This window comes from Zingiber officinale, chromosome 1A, assembly GCF_018446385.1.
Source record: "Zingiber officinale cultivar Zhangliang chromosome 1A, Zo_v1.1, whole genome shotgun sequence".
Lineage (NCBI taxonomy): Eukaryota > Viridiplantae > Streptophyta > Magnoliopsida > Zingiberales > Zingiberaceae > Zingiber > Zingiber officinale.
This window is the reverse complement of record NC_055987.1, coordinates 167,129,385-167,153,312: the sequence shown is the minus strand read 5'-3', so window position 1 is coordinate 167,153,312 and position 23,928 is coordinate 167,129,385. Positions and strand designations below refer to the sequence as shown.

Here is a 23,928-nt window from a genome sequence, read left to right as displayed (position 1 = left end):
AAAAGGGCCTTTCAAATCTGAGGGTAACTCTTCATTAAGCCTGCGACGACTTATGAAAGAAAGGGGAGGTTCCCTGGGTAGATATCCACCCTCTCGTAGCTGTTGAATAACTCCCGATACGGAATGATTTAGAGCACCCACTATCCTGCGAACAAATTCCTGGGCAAAGGCTGAAGATTTTAAGTAAGCCTGCCACCACTCTTCCCACCGACTCTTTTCCTGCTCCTTATAGCTCTGGAAGTCAGCTTGCAGTTTTGTGTGTTGTTCTCTTAAAACATCCTTCTCCGATCTCAGCTGTTCCAATTCCTTCTGGAGCAGTGATAACTCGTGATCTTGAGCTTTCCTCTGCTCTTGTTCCTGTAGAATAGCGAAATCATGAGAAGCCAGGTCTTGAGTTTGGTCAGAAAGACAGGCATTATGAAGCTTCTCTACTTTCTCTAAAATAAGACTTTTCTGAGAAGCATCTAAAAGAGCTTTCTCTTTTAAAGCAATCTCTAGTCGAAGACCGGAATGCAGTCGATCCACCTGTAACTCTAAAGTTTTCCTAGCCAGCTCTTTATCTTTTAATAATTGCTGGCACTCTTCCAACTCTTGTTTTAGGATCCCCAACTGTTGATCCTGTAAGACCACCTTCTCTTGTAATTGAGTCAAGTCACTATTAAAAGAAGGAGACGCGGCCCTCAATGTTTCCAGTTGAGTTTTTAATTTCTGGTTCTCCTAATCTTTAGTTACGAGCAGCTGGTCAATTTGTAAACTTGAGGCAAGTAACTAAACAAAAAGGCAAGGTAATTAGGAATCAGTAGACAAAATTGATAGCATATAACTAGAAATGCTTACCGCTATTGCCTGGCGACTATGACGATCAGCTCGATGAGGAAGACTAAGACCCCTTAGCTGCTCTTGACCTAGTGACCAAGATTCAGCTAATAAGCCCTGTAGTTGTAACAAGCCATAGCTAGACGGTTCAGAGGGTCGTCCCAATTGAGAAGGAAGACCCAGAGCTTGTTTGAACAAAGGTCGGGGAATGGGGGACACAGGAGGTAGAGAAGAAGAAGAAGACGCAATAGGAGGAAAAGCAGAAACAAGAGGAGCAGAAAAAGAAGTGGATGGAATCGATGGTAAGACAGGGGAGGGGGATTCAACAGCTGAAGGACTAATATTTGAAGAAGATCTCCGACAAGGCGTCCGTTTAGCTCGAGACCTAGAGGCCAAGGGGGGCAAGGCCAATGCCAAAGGAGCAGAAAACGCAGGAGGAATATCATTCTTCTCAGGAGCAGAAATCAGGGAAGCTGAAACAATAGAAGAAGAAGGGATAAGCAGGCCAGGTCTCATCATCCTAAGAGCAGGATTAGAGATAAGATGAGTGGGAGCTGTCGGGGCCTTACCTCTCTCAAGAGAGATGGGTGCTGGGACAAGAGGAGTTTGTACAAAAGTACCAAAGAAGTCGCTAAAAGGAGAAGTCTTAGTAAGATTTGGCTTCTGAACTAAGGTAACAAAAGCCTCTTCTTCTTCCTCTTCGGCAAGTGAGGCAGCCTCTGCCCATCGTTCTTCCTCTGAAAGCAATCCCAGAGTAGAAGGATTAGGATCGGATCGGCGGGTATGTAACCATTCTTCCCCAAGGCTATTGATAAAAGACTTAGTCATAGCAGAATTTTTATACATGAAGGCTGGAAGAAGAGCATCAGCTGCAATATAGATATCAAACACCATTATCAAAAAGGATACGCTAATTAGTATAGGCAAGACAAAATAATTATACCTACCAAAAGAACTGTCCAAGGGAGTGTCAATGTGGCCTATCCCGAAAGGAAACATCAAACCCTCTTCGATCAGATGCGGCAAACTGAACTTTGCCCCTCGTAGTTTAGGTAGAGCAGACGCGACAGAGGGATCATTGAGGAGACCATGAGTGTCAGGAAGCGGGGGTAGGTCATGTATCCATTGAATAGGAAATGGAGGAGGAGAGGGAAGACGCATATAAAAATTTTTTTTATACCATTCACCTTGAGGGGGAATGCGATTAAATAGAATGACCTTGGGACGAGACTGAAACTTAAAAACACCAACATCTACCCGACGAGGGATGAAGAAGTGATGGAAAAGACGAGGAGACAGCGGGAAATCTAACAGTTTGGATACTCCGACGAAGCCTATTAGAATGGAAAAGGATTGAGGGATGAACTGGTTGAGCGGGATAGCAAAATAACGGCTAACCTCACAAAAGAAAGGGTGAAAGGGAAATCTGAAACCTTGCAAGACTTGGTCCCTGAAGATGGAGATGCATCCTAAGGGAGGAAGGTGAGGACCCTCATGAGGAGCAGGACGGATAATGTAAGAGGGAAAACCATAAGTTGCCTGTAAGTCCACTTCTTCTGTATCTATGAGGTTGGAAGAACACGAGAGGAACCACGCCGGAGAAGAAACCGCCATAAAGAGAAGGGGTTAAAAGAAAAGGAATTGAGAAGTGAAAAGATGAACAGAAGGAAGCAGAAGAAGACTCCGTAAACCCTTGTCCCTCTTCTAGTCCTGTGCTAAAACCTCTAAACAGAAGAGACGAAAGGGAAAAGGAGAATAAAAGGTGCTCAGAATGTCAATCGTCATAAATAGGTAATAATATCAGAGAATAAAATCAAGGGAAAGAGATGAAGTCAAATAAACTTCCTCAGAAAAGGTGTAAAGTTTCCTTAGAAGTAATTTTTGAAGAGACTTCATAAAGACAAAGCCAAAATTAGTATTATAAACATAGGCTCAAAGCATGGGTGTAATATAATATAAGTCGAGCATCGGATATTGATCAATAGATGAAACTGGGTTAAATCGAACCATCCTGATAAATCGACCAGGACAAAAGTGACCCAGATCCGTTGACTAAAGACTCAGTATAAGCCATCGCATAGGATGTGTAATGTTAATACTCATAAGACCTGACAAGGAGGTAAATCGGTCGATTAAGATAAATCGACCGACATCGGAAGTCCCATCGAAATACGGGCGGTACTTATATATCGGCCGGGTTATTGGAGAATTAGTCGTAGGGAAAGATTGAGCATGGATAAGCCAAGTGACATTTGGTGCATTTACATGAAACCGACAAGTTATCTAAAGATGAAGTAAGATTAGCAATCCAGAGATACCATTCAGAACCACATAAGTTTGTCGGAGGATCATGGCAAAGTCTCGATCCCCCTTCTTTACAATAACCGGAAATTAAGTTAGAGTTAGTTTTGGGTACAAATCAGGAGGCCTTTCTTCAATGAGTCTGCGACGGTTCAGGAAATTGAGAGGAGGAACGCGCGCTAAGTAGCCCTCCTCTTCCAATTGTCGAATTGCTCCTTTGGCCCCTGCAGTAAAAGCAGACAAGATGGATCTCACAATCGGTCGGTTGAATTCATTAGACTCAATCATGGTAGTAGCTCGTTCTTTGTAACGAACATCTTCATGCTCCTTATAGACCACTAACGCCATCTGAGAGGTTTTCAATTCTTTTTCCCTAGCAGCAACCTCGGCTTTGGTCAAATCAAGGGAACTATTTAGAGATGCCACCTCGTTTTCTTTTAATTGCAAGGCCTTCAACTTCTCACTCAACTCTGCTTCATAATTATCTTTTAACTCGCCAAGTTTTGAAGTCAACTCTTGATTAAGGTCCGTAACCAATTTGAATTGGGCCTCAAGACTCTCAATTTGAGTTTCAAGTTGCTTCTTGGCGGCAGCAGAAAATTCGGCAGAAGACAGTTCGGTAACTTGCTGTTGCAGCCTTTTGTTCTCCGATTTCAATTTTTCATTCTCAGTGTATAAGATGTGTAATAGTCGGGAGAAACCCATGTTCTCTAGCCACCGCTGGGAGCATATCCAAAACTGTGAGATAGTATTTCAGAAACAGAAAGCAGGAGTATATAACCATACCTTATTCTCTTTATGAGAAAAGTGGTCAATCGCTTTAGGGATGGAAAGCCCCTCAAAAAGGAGGCGAACCTCATCCCAAGAATTAGCAAAAGAACCCCCCAGTAATATGGGGAGGACAAGAATGGTAGAAGAGCCAGCTGAGAAGGAAGAAGTAGGGATAGATGGTGGAGCAAAAATCAAGTAAGAAGAAGGCGAAGAGGGTAAAGATCCTGAAGTCAGAATAGACAAAGGAAAAGTAAAAGAAGCGTCACCAGAAGTACTAGTTTTAGGAAAAGGAGAGGTAGGAAAATTCAGGGAAGGATAAAGTTCTGCTAATGTGGGCTCATCGGAAAGAAGACCAGTTGACACAAAATCTCCTGAAGCTAGCTCATCGGCAGAAAGAATGAGCCTCCTTTTTGGAGGAGGAGCCTTGGTTAGCTTGCGTCCCTGACGCTTGCCCGTAGAAATTTCAGTTATGGGTTTATCAGAGCTACCAGGGGATGTAAGCTCAATAAGAGGAGTAAAGGCAGATGAGGAGACATCAACAGCTGCGGGAGACGGAATAGTGGAAGCAGGATCAGGGAGGATCTGCGCAGCAAGATCCCTAGAAGAACCTCCTGGAGCCTCATGAAGCTCCGACGAGCTAGGCACTTCGGCTAAAATAGTTGGCCCTTCGCTTACAGGGGGAGGGGCCAGAGCAGCTAGGAATTCAGCCTCCTTAGCACGAAGTAGGTCCTCCTCCACGCGTAGTTCGTCATTGATCAAAGCATCATAGAAGTTCTCCACTGTATGAAAAGGAGAAACGGTTTAGGTAATTAAAAGCAGTGAAGAAGGGGCAAGATGTTACCTAAGGAAATGGGGGTATCAGGTTTGACGGGGCTTAAGCCAAATAGATACAGAAGTTCAACTTTCAACCATTTTGAAATAGAGAGCCGATGACCTAGTAGCTTCTCACAATAAACGGGAAAAGAGGGAAGCAGATGAAGCTCTCTAACATCGGGCAGAGGAGGTAAGAAGGATTTCCAAGCATGAGACCAAGGGATGGGTCCGAGAAACTTTAGGAAGAAAAAACGGGATTTCCAGGCCTTGAGAGACGATGGCATATCACCAAAAAGAACCATTTTAGTTCGCGACTGGAACAAGAAAACACCAGGCTCAGAGAGTTTGGGGTAGGAAAACATGAAGAAATTCTGAGGAGTAGGAGGAATGTCTCGTAAACGGAAAAGCATGTAAGTGCCACATAGATAACGAAAAGTATTAGGTGCAAATTGTTGCAGGGGAATGTCGAAATATTGACTTATTTCAATCAAGAAAGAGGGGATAGGGAACCTTAAACCCCCTATCAACTGATCCCTGAAAAAAGTCACGCAGTTATCAGAAGGATGATGAGGTCGATCATTCGGTGTTGGGATTATGATTCTATATTCCTTAGGAATTTCATATTGACGACGGATGGATAATCTAGCATTCTTATCAAAGATAGAAGACATATGGACATACCAAGGAGCAATTACTTCCTCAGCCATGGACAAAGGTATAAGCTAGGGAAACAATAGATTACTTACTGGGGGCAATAAAGAGGAACGTCAAGAAGTAGCAGATACGAAGTTTTTTCGGTTGCAGACGACAACAAGAGAATGGTGCTAGAGGAGAAATGAGGTTGAGAAGAAGACGAAGGGTTTAGGGTTTGAGAAATATACCACTATAGATAAAATAAAATGCTTTCTAGTCCAACGGATGCTAAGGATCAGGGGAAAAAAGCGAGTGGTTCGCACGACGTGGCGGCCGGAAAAGGTAAGTGTCAGGTCATTTACATCGGATGTGACAGACCAGATCGCAAGGGGGTTGGTAGTGCCTCGAACATTCTCTCACCCGATGGAAAGTCAATCACTAATTAGAAAGTTTCGAAAGAAGACGTGAACGACTGGGCATAATAAACTGGAAAAGACAGAACTTTTTGACCATACCCGAGCTAAAGACAAAAATATTTTAAGAGTAAAAGTTTAGAGGAGTGACAAATTTTACTCTGTCCTTGTAGAATATGACTTAGTATTTATTGAAAATATTTTTTATATTAACGAGGGCAATTATGGTTATATTAGATAAGTATGATATTGACGTCAGTCAATTAGATAACACCAGTTGATATAACATTGGTTATAATATCAAACTATAAGATAACCTCAGATAGAATAAATGATACATAGGATACATGAAGAAATGATGAACACAACACCACATTGTAAATAATATAGGGATTCAGTAAAAGCCTTTGATTAGATACAAAAATTTGTCTTTACACTTAGAATCCGATCAAATACGTAGCGTCACATTTCCTCAGGAACAGCAAACCTCAAATAGAAAACAAATGTTACAAGCATAAACTCTTATAGCACTCAGAAAATGTCAATCACCACTGGATTCAAACTTACCATGGAGCGGAGATGGAAATAGCCCACTTCGTCCGAGCTTGCCAAGGCACATAAGAGGCAATATTTTGCCCTGGACGAAGAAAGCAACAAAAAACAAAAAAGCTCAAGGGCAACGAGATAGGGGAACATTGATTCATTTCATGATGGAAAAGTAAATGTAAAAACCACTTCCCCTCTCAAGCCGTGTGAGCTCAGTGAGTGGAGCAATCAAGTTTAGCCCAAGGGTAATATGTGCTGTGCCCTTCACACAACACCCATGGGTCATTTGGCTGCCCCCCTATAAGTAGTAAAAATTTCTCTGAAGATTCTCGGGTCCTTCAGAGCACCTGCATCTTTGGATAAAAGATCTGGACTGTGAAGCTTCATCTCTTAAGACGATCCCTTGAACCCCCAGAGTAGCCGGAGCAAAAATCCCAATAAACTCATATATAGATCTCACCTAGTCCAACAAAAGTTGCCTCCAAAAAGGAGGATCCACGGCCATGGCCTTAGCAACAAAAAGTGGCAAGGAAGAAAAAGAACTGAGAGGGGTTGTGGGTGAAGAGAAGGTTGCAGCCCTATTTAAAGGAGAAAAAGGCTCACAGGTTTGCTATACTTAATTTATTAAGACAGTGGTACACAAAATCTGTGAGGTCATTTCAAAATCTGGAGCAGAGTCACGGGTAGGAAAAGACAAGACCACACTTATGTCTAGTCAGTCGTCTACACCTCCTTCGACTAGACTTAAGGGGAAGGCTAGTGATATGGGTTAGGTTTTATGGGTTTCCAGATAAGGAAAGAAAAGGAAGAAAGAATCAAAGGAGGTAGGCCAATAACGACCGAGATATACTTTCAGAACAAAGATAGGCCAATATCGGTCGATACATGTCTGCCGAATGAAGGTGGGCCAATATCAGTCGATACATGCCGGCCGTACGAAGGTAAGCCAATATTGGTCGGGACATACCTTCAGAGCAAAGATAGACCAATATCGGTCGATACATGCCTGCCATATGAAGGTAAGCCAATATTGGTCGGGACATACCTTCAGAGCAAAGATAGATCAATATCGGTCGATACATGCCTGTCGTATGAAGGTAAGCCAATATCGGTCGGGACATACCTTCGGAGCAAAGATAGACCAATATCGGTCGATACATGCCTGCCGTATAAAGGTAAGCCAATATCGGTCGGGACATACCTTCAGAGCAAAGATAGACCAATATCGGTCGATACATGCCTGCCGTATGAAGGTAAGCCAATATCGGTCGGGACATACCTTCGGAGCAAAGATAGACCAATATCGGTCGATACATGCCTGCCGTATGAAGGTAAGCCAATATCGGTCGGGACATACCTTCAGAGCAAAGATAGACAAATATCGGTCGATACATGCCTGCCGTATGAAGGTAAGCCAATATCGGTCGGGACATACCTTCAGAGCAAAGATAAGCCAATATCGATCAAGAGGGTTCTTTCGAGCAAAGAACCCACACAGTTCCTTCAATAAATACCTTAGAAACATGTTGAATAAAATATTATTTTTTGACAAGACAAAAGTCGCAGGAAGAAGAATCATGCATGAATATATCGAATAGAATAATTCATGATAGAGAATATATATTTTGGCGGGGAATATGCTTTCAGATTGTCTTGCAGGCGCTAAACGACAAAGAAGGTACATCTGGGGTACAAAAAAGATTCCTTAAAAATCATTTTCCCCAAGTACGCAGCTAATGTCATAACGAACTCTAACAAACCGGGGTCCACTTCATGACTGCGGAGGTTATAAGAAGTGGTATAAAAGGGGGAATCCTCTCCGTTGGCTAGGTAAGTTCATCTAAGTCCAAATATGTCCTTCATTATCATCTCCGAGCATTTACAATAGTTTTTATTAAGTTTCAAACTTTTTGTCAATTGTCACAGATTGATAATTTTAATTTAGAAACTTATAACTTAGATTGCACACCATAGATACATTCTCTACTCTTAGATCTTCCATTTCATTATAATTTTTTAGAAATCTAAATCTTGTAGATCCATTAATGGATTTCGATAAAAATCCATTGATGGACTTTGCAAGCTCAAATTGAACCTGTTCCAACTCCTATGGATTTCTTCAGTACCCAGAGTCTAAGTGTGCCCTTAGTTATTGTTTGAAGTTATTTTAGTAGTGTTAAAAAGCTTTTGAAAGTTTCTAACAATTATGGCGCTGTTCTTTCAAAACCAACATCACAGTGGTGTTGATATCACTAAATCAACACCAACCTTACTAAGAAGAACAAATATTTTAGTGGTGATTTTGAAAAATCAACGCCACAGTGGTGTTGATCTTCCTACACTAGCACTAGAGTTCATGCTAATTAACGTGGGCTTATAACTTCTTGTAGGGGACTCATGACCATGTTTTCTCACCATAACTGTCTTCTGCACATTCACCTCTGCCATTTCATTGTAACTTTTTAGAAATCCAAATCCCCCATCCCCATTGATAGAGTTAGAAAGCTCAAGATCTCAGTTATCAAACATATTTTGCACAAGACCTTTAATATTTGGGTTTTTAGGGATGTCCAGGACCCAAGCAAAAGGGGGGCTTTAGATCAGCTTTACTTGTTCATTAGTTGGTGGCACAAATGTAATAAATTTCTTGAATTGAAAAATGTTGCTTTCCCAATTCATTCTCTTCATGCGACCTCTCATGAGATCAATTGGTTTAAGCAACATCATGACTTGATGTATCTGAAGACATTCCAAACTATAAAATAAGAAATAAGTAGTGAATATAATGTTAATAGAACATGACCATAATAATGATGATGATGTCAAAAAAAACCCTAAAGCGACGTACAAAACAATATGATGGAACACTATTGAAAAACCATAGATAGACCATTAATGTAATAAAAGTAAAGCAACGTACAATACGCAATGGTCAGTTGAAGGAGACACTTGAGATAAATATTGCCAAGCTTGCTCTAATGGGAAGACAAATAAACACTAGATTCGATAGTGACAAACACGAGCAAGAGATAGAAAGGTTGATTTAAAGTTAACGGGTCGACAGTGACAAACACGAGCAAGAGATAGAAAGGTCGACAGTGACAAACACTAGAACAATTTCATGGAGAATTTTATTCTAAATGGAATACTATGTAGACCAAACAAAGTACAAAGTATTAAGCAAAATGCAAACGTAAAGTATGTAAAGCAAAAAGAAAAGCAAGGAACAAACTCTCCTTTATTTCGGGCGGTTGCAAACAATTTAGAAGTAACATCCACGCCGGTATTGGAATAATTCTTCCCAGTGGTTGGAGTCAGTTAAGAAGAAACATCCACTTAGGGAGAGGAATGTTATGATTTGATGTAAAGATTGCTCCCTTCATCCTATTCTTTTTGAAAGTTCATCCTGGAGATTGAAGGCGGTTCAGTTTAAGCATTTACTCCAGAAGCTTATAGTCTGCTACAAAATTAATAAAAGACAACACTTCTTGTAAGCATGGGAGAATATTAGTTTCTACATTACATTGTTCAATAAATACATCACATCCAATAAAGTCAATTAAAGGTACCTCTATGAAATTTATTGGAAAATCAAAAGGAATATGTTACGTCACCGCAAGTGTACGGTTACGTCGTCAGTAATATAAAAGATATCGTATCCACAGGGACTGTTGATTAAGCACTAGTTAACTTCACAAGGCAAATTATCTAGACAAATGTAAGATTGGTGGGGAAAGAAAATAAGAGAAAGAGAAAAGAGGGAAGAGAGAAAATGGATCTTAAGAGGGGATTGAGCTAAGAGGATGGAGGATGATAGATTCTAGGATTTTGGTTTCCTTGTAATGCTAGGCAATGTTACATAGATTGCTTAGTTCCCATCCTCTATGTTCATGTTTTTGTAGGAAGTTATATGCACTACCGACTCTCCCCTGCAGTGGATAAGCCGACATGATCTTCTACTCCATATCCTATGCTATTAAATGGAAGTGATTCCTATGAAGTCCGTTAGCGAGGCAACCCTGTCACGACGCCACTCGGTCATACGATCTAGGGTATCTCCCCTACGGGATTAATAATTCTACACAACTATTTGAAAAATATGCAAAAGATATATATAAGCATTCACACACACACACACATCATCAAATATAAACAAGGTATTAACAAGTCATTGAATAGAAACATGACAAATCTACATAGTTTTACATCTCCATCACATCGCAAATACTTCCTACATCCTAGATCTGGAGATCTACTCCATTGCAAGAGAATACAACCAAGAAAAAAGACGTAAAGCAATTTACAACTCAAAATATAAGGAGAAGAGAAGAGAAAGCTTATCCATGTAGCATCGATCTTCTTAGATGTAATCCTTGCTCTGGAGGTGGACGGATCAATGAAGGATGGAAGATCTAGGGTTCCCCCAAGGGGGAGAACCCTTTCCCAAGCAATGGGGAAGAGCCCTAAGCCAAAGATCACCTAAGATAAGAGAAAAGGGGAAGAAACCCCCTTTTATAGGCTAGGCACGGGCACCACACGACTCGTGACATGGCTGTGTGGCCTTCACACGGCCATGTGCACTTTCTTCTCTAGAGGTGTGACACGACCGTATGGCTCACACGTCCATGTTCTTTTTCTTCTCTGCCCAAGCCACACGGTCGTGTGGATTCACACGGCTTGAAATATCTTGCTCTCTGAAATTATTTCACGGTCGTGTGGCTCACATGGCCATGGGCCATGTGGCTCACACGGCCGTGTGGAGCTCACACACCCCTTGCATGGCCCTTGGCATGGCTCTGCATGATTATGTCTCATTGCAACGTCTTTTACACCATCAAGATGGTCTAGTTGAGGTCTTCATCAAAGTTGTAGATCTTAAAGTTATCTACAAATCAATATAAAGAACAGGCCAAAACTCTAACTGAGCACAAAGTTATATCCATTTTACTTTTGGTCTGCAGTGCTAAAAATTCCACACGGTCTTCACACGGCCGTGTGACATTCACACGACCTCAACACGCCCCCCACACGGCCTCCACACAGACATGTGGTCTCCACACAGCCAGAACTTGGAAAAACTTAATTTTCGCATGCTCGTGACACTCTAGAAGCTCTAGACTTCATTTAAACTCCGTTTTTGCTCGAAATCACGTCCTATCAATCAAAATAAGCAAAGAACAAATCTCCGAACAGAAAATAATGGAAGTATAATATTATAATGAAATAGGGTGTGATAAGCATACATTATATGAATAAAGTACAAGTAGATGTGTGTCAAAGTATGCATAAAAGTGTATATAATCTACGCACATCAGAATACTAACCTTATTATGTTGAAAGGTACCTGGAGGTTCTAGAAAGGTGGTTGTGACCTCCTCATCATCAAACAATAGCTCAGACTTTGGTTCAGATGATTCTTGGGATATTGCTTCCAATGTACAATCCCCTACACTTATATCATTAACATCTAGCTTAGGTGATTGTGTAACTGGAAGAAGTGATTCTTGGGATATTGCTACCTCTATGTAATCTCCTACACTCTCCTCATCATCAACATCAGTACCTGCATCAGCAACAACATCTACAACAACACTATCAACAGAGTCAGAAATCCTTACAACAACAACATCACAACAAGAAATACTAGAGGAGTCCTGTGGAGTAATGGAAATAAGATCAGGTCTGTCAAAAATACTACAATCCCTCTTCTCACTGAAGCATGGTGCTTGTTACTGGCTAACGGATGATGCAAATTGGTCTACTTGTATTTGTAAATTTTGTATCTCTACAAATTGTTGCTTTTAATGCTCTATCATTAACTAGATAATCTCCCGAAGGTCCTGTGTTGAACTAGGGGCATGAACTTCATCTTGAAATGTATCCCGGGGAGCTAGATCACCCTGCTGGACTGGATGTTGACAAGTAGACATATACTCATCATGTTATCCTTGTGGGCTCTGATATGTTGGATATGGCTCAGGAAATTGTCCTTGTGTATTCTCATACCTAAAATGTGATTGACCCACCCAATTAGAATTATATGAATTTGGAAATAAACCATACCTATTTGGCTGCTCTATGGGTGGATAATATTGAGGTTTAGGTTGATAATATTGAGTCTGAGGATGCTAATACTGAGGCTCAGGATGATAGTATTGAGGTTGATTAGGCTGATAGTACTGACTCTCCATTCCACCTCCAAAATGCTGATAATATGGATCCATAGTCAAAGAAATTTTCTGTTCTTACACTGAAACACTTAGCAAATAAGATCAGAAGACACAAGAACATATAAGATCAAACACATGGATGTATGAACATTAAAGCATTTGACAATAATTTTTTTTTTCAAATTTTTATGTAATAAGAGAAAAATAATCCTAAGATTATCAAACACTACTACATTCCCCGACAACGGCGCTAATTTTGATAAACTTTAATTTTGTCATGAAATGAATATCAAAAGAATTAAGTAACCGAATTCATTCTATACTAATGTAGCATAGAGATGACTCGAGTCGTCTCCCAATGAATGTAACAATGATGGTATCTTAGGATTGATTTGTTATTACTTTTGGGTTTTTGATAAGAAATTGGGGTTTTGGATTTGTTAAGTACTTAAACTAAGGAATGAAAAGAAAAACAAGTAGGAAACTAATCTAAAACTGGAATGAAATCTAACTAAGTGCCAATAATTAATCCACAACACATTGTCACTCTACGCTATGAGTTTCACCATCAACATAATTAAACTAAGAAATGAAATAGCAAGACAATTATGAAACTAAGTCTAATGCAATGAAAGAAATCCTATCTATCTATTAATCATGAACCCACAACATATTGTCACCCTATGCTATGGATTACACCATTAATAGATCCAAATAGATTAGAAACTAAACAAGAGCAAAACAAGAACAAGACAAGAACAAAAGATCGGATACTCAATGGATCAACTAACCATTTGCCAGATGGTAGAAGATCTACTCATATTCATGCAAATGAGTAGATAAAAACATATCTACAATTTCATTTAACCTAGCAATTCAAATCTAAGCAACCAGACAGTATCAAAACAGATTCAGATTCAAATGGAAACAATTTGTGTGCTAAACATGAACTCATAGTCAGATTCAGATCTCCACTCAAGGAGCTAACAAGCACTCAGTTGAACGTACAGAAACAAATCAAAGCTTCATCCAATCTCAGCTAACTCAAATCTACTAAATTAAGTAGCAAAACAGATCTACAGTAAACTAAAAAATATAGTAATAGAAATGCAGAAATGAAAGCAGAGATGTAAGGGAGAAATGATAAACCAAAGTGAGCTAAAAATCCCAAGCACTCACAATCAGTGAGGTACCGATCAATTCAAATGATCGATTTTGATCCAGTGGCAGCACCAGTATTGAATTTAGAAATGCAGGAATCGAAAATAGCAATAAAAAATAAATGGAAGTAGAAGCAAACACTTCTAACCAATTGGAGGCATTCAGATCTTCAAGGAAAACGATCGCCGACTGGAAAGAGAGGGAATCAAGATCAAACATCGAGATTGCTCCACTTCCCAGCTTCTTCTTCTTCCTCTCAGAATCACAGCAGAAATGGAAATCAGATGGGGGAAATGGTGTCGCCGGCTAGTGACAGGTGGATGATGACCGGAGGAAGGGACACCCTTGACCTCTAGATCGCCAACGGTGGATCGGAAGGAAGGAGATCGCCGGAGAGGATCGCGCCTCTCTATTTATTGTGATCGCACTATGGAAGTTGACACGAGCACTGTAGCTTCTCATCCTTTTAAACTTGATCCCAGATCTAAATGGATGGTTGTGATTCTTTCGCATCTTGATCAACGGTTGGATCGGTTCAGATCTAGTTCAAAGGCTTCAGATCTTGATCCATGGCCCCAATTTACCCTCTCTTTGACTTGGATGGAACATATGTTTGATGGATGACATAGATCTCCTCGGATCTCGAATGGACGACCTAGATTTCTTTAAAGATTTATCTCTCCAATTAATCTCAGAATTGAGCCCAATTTGAATCGATCCAACTTGAGTCCTTGCCCTTTGATGCTTACAAAGATCATATTCAAATATTAGCATCAAACATCATAATTATGAGATACTTTACAACTAAGTCCAAAAATAATTCTAACTCATGAAACATGAAGTAAACATGAAATTAACACATGAGAAGATTAAAAAGTATGCCTATATGAATTAAAATGTCATGACAAAATGATGGTTATCAATCTCGTTCTGGTACTAACCCCTCAACCGCTAGTATAGACCCTGGGTTCCCCACTAATGAACTTAGGGTTAGATTTTCCTCTACCATATATGTTCTTATACCTTCTAGACTTTTAGATAGACAATTTTTCATGCGATTATGCATTCCTACCATAGAAATTATTGATTATTACAGCTTGCAGTGATTAGTTTATTGCTCCAATTCAGTCAACATAGGTCTATGTGATGAGCTGTATAACAACCTAGTTAGAGTCGATAATTTTACCTACACTACTAGGGTCACCGGTACAGATTTGACCTTATCTCCCACTATTATTCATGACTTTTTGGGATTGCGTCCATCCACATGTCCCTTCCAGTGCTACCCTCCTCAGGATCCACCATTTGGTGATCCCTACTCACATATTACACTTGATACGATCTATTCATATTTTTTTAGGGGTCAGCGTGTACCGACTGTGACCCTATTTAGATCAGTTACCTTTAGAATTCAGGACTATGTCCTCTATCGAGTCCTAGTTACATACATTTTGCCCTTGACCACTCGTGACGTAGCGATGATGCACCCTTTTCATTCCTTTCTCCTTTATGCATTATGTCATAAATTAGATATAGACATTAGTTTGCATATATTTCACACCATCCTCTATTCGGCTGGTATTACCACTAGTAGGCGGGTCCACATGTCATATTGTCATATTTTGACTACATACATTGTCTCATTGGACATTGATGTCACCATAGGTGATGTTAGAGCCCTAAATGAGTTTGACATGGTAGGTCCTAGGAACTTCTCCTTAGGAGGTGTACATATAGATGATGAGAGTGTCCTATCTTGGAGGAGAGCAGCCCAGCACCAGCCCGGTCCAGCTGCCTCACCCTAGCCTGACCTTGAGGCCTAGGATCAGCCTGATCCAGCTCCAAGCGAGGAGGTAGACCTAGATGCATACATTGTTGATCTCTTTGGGGGCACCGACACCTCCAGTCCCTCGTACTCTAGACGACCGAGCTACTGGACTTGAGGTTGCCATGATGAGTCTTCAACAGGAGGCCGTCGATCTTTGACGGGACATGTCTAGTTCTCGAGAGGAGAACCAGACTCGTCATACTGAGTTGATGGACTTCTTGCACTCCTGGGGGTTCAGTCCATCTTCCTCGTCTTCGTAGTAGTACAGTCCTTGATTGTTTCTTTTTGTTTGTACATATTGACTTGATGTGACTTTACTTTCATTTCAGTTACTAGTATTCCATCTCTCTTTAGCTAGTTTCACTTTAGTGATTTGACTTGCTATTGCTTATTACATAATGATTGATCTCACTATGTTATCAGATTAAGGGGGAGAATTTACTTATATAAGTTAAAAATGATTTCTAAAAATGATCTCTCTATGTTTTTAAAACATTTCTCTTGCTTTGAAATTTTTTCTTATTTTAATGGAAGTAGTTTCAAAATTAGCCTTACATAGTTATATTTTTCAAAGTACTTTGGATTTTTAAAGAAAAATGTAATTTGTTTATTTAAAAATTCTTGATAAACTTACTTTGAAAAACTTCAGTCAAATGTTTAAAAAAATACTTTTAGAATATTTTGAAAAGTTATTCCACTTTGAAATTTCTTTTTTAAAGAAGTTTTTACAAATCTTTACTTCAACAATGCTCTTATATACATAACTCCTTAGAAGTTTTGCTTTAAACTTCCTTTGAAAATCTTACTTAGACACTTCTTTCTAAACTTTCTTTTGAACGTTTTACTTAGAAAACTTTGAATTTTTGAAAATCATTTTGAAAAACATCTTTACCATATTTTGAAAAGTTATTCGAAAATCTTACTTACAAAATTTCTCAAAATATTTATTCCTCACTCCAATTAACCTGAACTTCTATCTTGTTAAAAAATTATTTAAAGTAATTAGAATTCAAAATTCCTTACATCATCATAATTCTTTGAAACTTGCTTGAAGATTTCAGCTTGTAATATTTTCTTACTTATTTTTTATGCATTATGTCTTTATTTTTTTTATGTATGCCAAAGGGGGAGGATAGTGGATTAAGTTAGAAAATTGAACTCACTTTAAAATACTTTAAACATTTTTCTGTTTTATTGCTTTATTGCATTTTTTCTAACTTTAACACAGGTTGTCATTACATCAAAAAGGAGGAGATTGTTGGTTCAGGTTGCACTAATAGTCTGGTTTTGATGTATGACAAATAGGTTAAACTTAGATGGGTTGTTTGTCTAACGCTTCTACCAAGTGTGCAGGAATTGATTGGTCTGAAAGACCTGACACCAGGCTGAAATCCAGCTAGGTCCGCGGGGTCCGATAGCTGGTGAGAAATCCAGCTAGGTTCGCATGACCGATAGCTAGTGTGAAGTCCAGATAGGTCCACGGGATTGATATCTAGTGAAAAGTCTAGTTGGGTCTGCGGGACCTGACAACCGGCCGAAGTTCGGTTGGGTATGCGGACCTGACAACTAGCGAGAAGATCTGGTGGGTCAGATGCAAGTCGAGTGACTACAAGTGATACATGAAGGTAAGCAACTGGAGGAGAGATCCAGTGAGGACGCACTCCCCATTGAGAGAACTATAAGCGTCGGTCCAGCTTAGGTCCATTTGAGAAACCTAAGTTGAGACCTTGATTAGATCTTGGTCTTGAGGAGATAGGATCTAATTACTACTCATAATCTATTATGTTGTGCAAACTATGTTTTACCAGGTAAAATGTAATTTTTGATTGTCTGAACTAACCTTTTCTTGTAGGTGGAAAGGTTGAAGAAAAGGATTCCGAGCGCCCGAATCAGGCTCGCCTGGGCAGGGCCGTGGGTGACTAGGTGGTCCGGGCGCCCGGACTCGAAAATTGATCCACAAGATTACGTGGAGCACGTTGATTAACCGAGTCACGTGGTCTAGACACCCGGAGGGGTTCCAAGCGCCCATAATGGACCTATTTAAAGGCCTTTGACCCGGAGCTTTAGAACAACAACTGCAACGACTTTCTCTTCTACTTGATGCTCCGAAAGGCTCCCATAATGCTGCTACGCTCCACCGACAACAGAACTTCAGCTTTAATTAGCTTTTTATTGTCGATAATTTTTATATATAGTTCTTGTATTTGCAATTTGTAATTATTTTGAACTATTAGTGGATTGCCCAACGAAAGCACTAGATGAGTGCGGGTCTTAGAGTAGGAGTCGTCAAAGGCTCCGAACCAAGTAAAAAACTTGGTTGTGTTAGCATTACTTCTTATTCTTCCGCTACGTATCTGTTTTAAAATCGAATTTTTGACGATCATTATTCACCCTCCCTCTAGCGTTCTTTCCGATCCTACACCATTTGCTTCTTCCAATATGGGAAATCATCCCCGTTGAAGAGTCGGGGACAAACGGTGATGTACCCTTATTTTGGGTCATGTAGAGGTGTAGATAGAAAACTAAAGAAAGGTACCAAGACTTGGTCTTGGATTAGCAGAGTTTTAGAAGAAAAGTAAGAAATTCTGAAGAACTTGAGTGGTTTGCACCAACTTCGAGTTAAAAAGTGATTAAAAAATTGTTATTTGAAAGGGTAAGTTCTACCAATTCAAATTGAATACGAAAAACTAAAATTTGAAAACAATTCCCCCTGGCTTGATTGGTGGTTGTACCAATTCAAAGCAGAACCTCTCTGATACCACTTATTGGATCGAGTCGTATGTAGGGGGGGGGGGGGGGGGGGGGAATCACATGGTTTTGAAAATCTCGTTATTTTTTATTTTCAAATCAAAGTACGAATGCATCAGAATAAGAGAATAGACAAATAAAAAACAATATAAATACAAACGGTTTACTTGGTTCAGAGCCTTCGACGACTCCTACTCCAAGACTTAGATCCCGCGGACCTATCTATGGGTAATCCACTAATAAATCTTTTCTGATACCTCCGAAAGAGGAAATTGAGTACAGAGAGATCAAATACTTTTCGTTTGTAGAAATTACATACAAAAAATTGACTTTGTTACCGACATGTAGGGATAGAAGTGAGAGCGCACGAGTGTCGATGTCGATCTACCAGCCGCGATCGAAAGTCCTCGGAGCAGTTGTCGGGAGCAGCAGAGTCACAGCAGGAAGTCGGAGCAGTCGGAACCTCGAATTGACGCGTAGTATCTCGTATATAAGTTGTTGAATGGAGCTTGATCGAGACTACCTTAAGTAGGGCATGGAAGGCGCCTTCCATAAGTGTTGAAGGCGTCAAATCTGATCTTAAAACTTGCTGAAGTTTATCACCAAATCAGTCAACTTTTATCCTCTGAAAGGTTTCTTCCATAGCCATTGAAGGTGCCTTCTATGAACAGTTTAAAGGCACTTTCCAATGCTTGAAGGCACCTTCGGGTACTGTTCATTCGAAGACTTTTGTGCTCCTTTTTTCCTACAAAATGTGTTAGTTCAATACTAAAATATCTACTTTGCAAAACAAAGTTAGCACAATTATAATAAACAGTAATAATTAGTTCCTGTCCTCCCAGAACTAGGAACTAGTTAAGGTCTCAGTTTAGGGATCCAAAATTGACCTAAACTGGACTGACGTTTACTGTCCCTCAACCTGGGATGCGTCCTCATTTAGTCACTCTCCTCTAGTGACTTACCTTAACTTACCAGCTTGCTGTTGACTTGCCTTTTGACCCGTCAGGTCATTATGCCAATTGTTCGGTCCGCAGACCCAACTAGACTTCTGCCGGTTGTCCAGTCCCGCGGACCCAACCGGTCTTTCTGCCAGATATTCGATCGACCCGTTGACCTATCTGGACTTCACAGCAGCTATCTGGTCTTGCAGACCTAGCTGGATTTCAACCTCGTATCCGGTCCTTCAAACTCGTCAATTCCTGCACACTTGGTAACACAATTAGATCACAAAATCCCTAACTTTAACTCACTTGCCATTCACCAAAACCTGAGTTAAACCGTTACTATAAACTGCACCAATAGTATCTCTCCTAACAACTACTCTCCATGTACATAAATGATTGAAGCAAATAGCTTAAATTCTATTTAGTCGAATGTCAACTAGATTATATCTAATTTTTTTAAACATAACATGTCTTACAAGTTCATCTTTGAACTTTTGTCGAGAGGGAAAAATTTGTCCAAGAAAAAAAATGTTTATTGGTTTCCTCTACAATTAGTCTTGGTATTAATCATGAATTCATAACATATGGATCATCAATAATTAGAAATTGCTTCTCTAAGTCAATGTACTAATCTAGGTTAAAATTAGCTTGGTCAAATTGGATATCATCGACTCAAAATATTTTTGAATCTGTATTACATTTTAATTCCTCTGCAATCTAAATATCTTAATCTTTCTACTGGCTCCATGTTGCCTCGAAATATTCTTCAAATATCGTACTATTATTGTGTACCTTATCTTCTAATCAATTTATTTCTTCATTTAGATCAAATTTTAAATTACTTGTATTTCTATTTTTGTTCACCACATTAGTATTTTCACAAGAAGATGGATATTAATTGGGACTACATTTATAGACTGTTGAGTAGCTCGTTGTCTCTCCATAAATATGAATTAATGATGGTCATAAATGATTGACATTTATTAGAAAAATAGTCATTTCTAAAATAAAATATTGTAATCATAACAATGACATACACTAAGATATACATAGATGGTTTATAAATATAGTTCTGATACTCATACAAGAAGTTATAGAGTTCAAGATGGATTTTTAAAAATATATTGTGCCCGGCTATAAAGGACTTGAATCTAAGACTTTAGGGCATGATGAAAGTGAAAAGTATTAAAGAAGCCTGCAAGACTTGGAATATGTTCGATCAGAGCTTTCTAAGTTTAGCAATGGATTTTAATCAAAATACATGACCTACGAGACTTGAATTTTTAAAATTTTATATGAGATGAAAGAGATGAGGATATATTTGGACTGAGAAATAATGAAGAAATATACTAAACTTGAAATAGATTTCACTGGAGCTTGCAAAGTCCATCGATGAATTTTGATTGAAACTCAATAAAAAAATCCTAAGCACAATCTTTTATATTAGAATTGATAAAATAAATAAATAAAAACTATATCCGGTATAATACATATAATAGAAAATCTTAACAAGATTCGATGAGAAAGTGTCAAATGAGTTGCTATCTAAAACCTTAATCTATCTTCTTCAGAAAACAACTAGTCTTCGAAGTTTTTATGGCGTCGAAATTGTCCCCAGGGTAAAGCATAGACGGTGGGCATATGACATCTCTGGCATAATGGCTAGGGGTCGATTTTTAGGAACTGACGACCTGGGGTTTACCCCACCATACGTCTGATGCCTATGTACCTGCATGTACCTCTCTCCATATCTGTGGGGTCGACACTAAGGGGCTGTTAATGTAGCAGATTTATATTTTTTTAATGACGCCGAAATTACCCCCAGGGTGTAGCGCAGATGGTGGACGCATGACATCTCTGGCGTAATGGCCAGGGATCAATTATCAAGAACTGACGTCCTGAAATTTATCCCACTTTGTGCCTATGGCCTATGTACCTGTATTTATCTCCCTCCATATTCATGAAATCTGTATTAAGGGGACCGTTAATATAACAAATCTATCTTTTTTAATTATGTCAAAATTCTTGTTTTTTTCAGTAATGCCGAAATTTTTGATAACCTTTTAAGGTTTAGTCTTCTCGGGGGTATTTTTACTCCTTTAAAATCCCACCGGAATGTGTATTTTGTGATAGAAAAGTTATGTGTAAAATAAAAAAAAGTAAGGTAAGCATGAGACTCAATGTTGCTTTATCCATCCGAACTAAAAAATTGTTTTTTAAAAAGTCATGCTGGGGCATTTGGTTCTTTCCTAAGAATAGAAATCAGAATGAAAATCATAGTATTATGGAATGGGAATGAGTATGAGCATGAATATCACTCTTAAAAGCAATGTTTGGTTAGTTGAATATTTTCTATCGGAATAAATTAAAATTTTCTTTTTTACCCTTAAAGGAAAATAAGAGAAAAAATGAGATGTGAGAGAAAGTTGAATGTGAGAGAAAAATATGATTAGAGAGAATAATGAGTGTTAGAGTGTATACTAAAAGTCTAGCTTTTTGTATAAATATTTAAGAATCACATTGGTCAAATATCTACATTTATGCGAAGTATAGTTGTTCATAGAATTTATATTGAAGATAACATGGTGTGAGGAGACACACAGAAGTTCATGTTATCAGTTCCTTATAAATTATAAACAGTTGTTCACAACTAAGATGGAATGAGACAAATCATTAGAGTGGTTGTAGTGTAATTAGGTATTAGTTTATCTTGACTAATAAATTACACTAGTACACTATGAGTATATTGAGCAAGACCATTTGAGATAGTATCTTTTTATACTGACTATATAAAAGAATAATACCTCTGTTATTATGGAAGTGTGTACTCTTAATCATGATATAATAACAAGCACGTATACTTAATATTTATTTCTTTGATTTATCAAAGGGTGTGATTTAGCTCGTTAAATCAATAGGCCCGATAAGTTGAGAAATAATATTATTTATATGGTGTGTTGTTGATTATAGAATGAAACTGTGTCCTAGTAATCTAGGTTGATGATGTCCCCTTGAGGAGCTCATAAAGATTGTCATGTAAACCCTGCAGGTGGACCTAGTCTAGCATGACAATGAGGTTGAGTCGTACTACTCTTGGAGCTAGATATTAATTAAGTGAATTGTCAGTAACTCATTTAATTAATGGACATTCAATATCTTAAACACAGGGAGACTAACACACTCATGATAAGAAAGAGCCCATATAGTAATATGGGATTGGTGCGGTAGTACAATAATAACTCTTTAGTGGAATGAGATATTATTGATGAACTTGAGTTGGGTGTTCGGGGCGAACATGGGAAGCTCAAGCTCATCAGGAGACCAAAATCGATTCCTCCTCTCGGCCCCTATTGTAATCTCTTATTTATAAAGTCTTATATCCACCAAACCCAACTTCTTACCCACCTTAAGGTGGTCGCCCAAGCCAAGTTTGGAGCCTAAGCTAGGCCGACCAAACCAAGGTTAGATGGGTTTAAGTTGTGGCCGACCCTAGCTTAAAGCCCAAGCAAGGGTGGCCGACCACATTCACATTGAAAGAGAGTTTTAAAATTATAAATCTTTCTTTTTATAGCTTTCTACAAAGGATTAAGAGAAAAGTTTGACATTTTTCCTTATTTGTAGTTAAAAGAAAGATTTTAATTTTTTTGATAAATTTTAAATCTTTCCTTATGTGGAAGCCATGGTTTTAAAAGAGGGTTTTAAAATTATAAATCTTTTCTTTTATAGTTTTCTACAAAGGATTAAGAGAAAGGTTTGATATCTTTCCTTATTTGTAGTTTAAAGGAAGATTTTAATTTTTGATAAACTTTCCTTTTTGTAACGATCCACATATTTTAAAAGAGAGATTTTAATTTATAAAACTTTCCTTTTATAACCAACCATGAAGGGATTTAAAGAAAGAAATTTTTTAATTAAAATTTCTTACCGGAAACAATTAAGGAAGTTTTAATTTTTTTTTTTTAAACTTTCCTTGTTTGAGAACAAGGTAGGGGTCGACCATTAAAGGTTTATAAGGAAGTTTTAATTAAATTTTTCTTCTTAGACATTGGCAAAGAATATAAGGAAGTTTTAATTATGCTTAAAACTTTCCTTATTTGCCAAGACCAAGGAATATAAAAGAGAGGGTAGAGGTGCCTCACCTTAGAACAACACATCTATTATTCCTCTCCTCTCTTTCTTGGTGGTAGCCGGCCCTCTTCTTCCCCTATTCTTCTTCCTTGGTGGCCGACGACATCTCATCTCTAGGAGTTGCTGGTGGTTGGATCTTATTAGAGGAAGAAGAAGAGATAGGAGACATTGTTTCTTAGCATCCCTTGGAGCTTGATTGGTGGCCGAAGTTCTTCATCTCTAGGAGATTGTTGGTGGTCGAAACTTGGAAGGAAGAAGAAGGTTTTGGTGGAATCTCGTCTTGGTAGATCGTCGTCCACACGACGTCCGAGATAAGAAGAAGAATACAATAGAAGATCGTGAGGTCTATAAGATACAAAAGGTATAACTAGTTATTTAATTCCGCACCATAACTAGTTCATCTTTGGTATAGATCTTGAAAAACAAAACACAAGAGGCTATCGGTTTTTTAGTTATCATTTTTGTAATCGATTTTTTGTTTCGATTTCATGTTTCGATATTGTGCTTCTATTGAGGTCTTCGTAGTTAAACCTAGGTTACTTAAGAAGTTTAAATATCCAATTTCTTTGAAAGGCTTTATCTAGGCAGTGACAGATGCTCCCATACCCAAAAAGGTTATGCACCTCGCTACGTTTGACCTGGAAGCCGATCCTTGA

The 23,928-nt window shown here is 38.8% G+C and overlaps 1 protein-coding gene across 1 annotated transcript; it reads right to left on the bottom strand.

Moving 5' to 3' along the window:
* Positions 1–717: 717 nt before the first annotated feature.
* Positions 718–20,999, bottom strand: LOC122006368 (endochitinase A-like). The gene is made up of 8 exons (XM_042561843.1): positions 20,964–20,999; positions 11,638–11,947; positions 4,377–4,667; positions 3,819–3,855; positions 3,461–3,754; positions 1,386–1,621; positions 838–1,289; positions 718–768 (listed from the first exon to the last, which is right to left on the bottom strand). The coding sequence occupies exons 1-8, from the start codon at positions 20,997–20,999 to the stop codon at positions 718–720; spliced, it is 1,707 nt and encodes a 568-aa protein (XP_042417777.1).
* Positions 21,000–23,928: the final 2,929 nt, after the last annotated feature.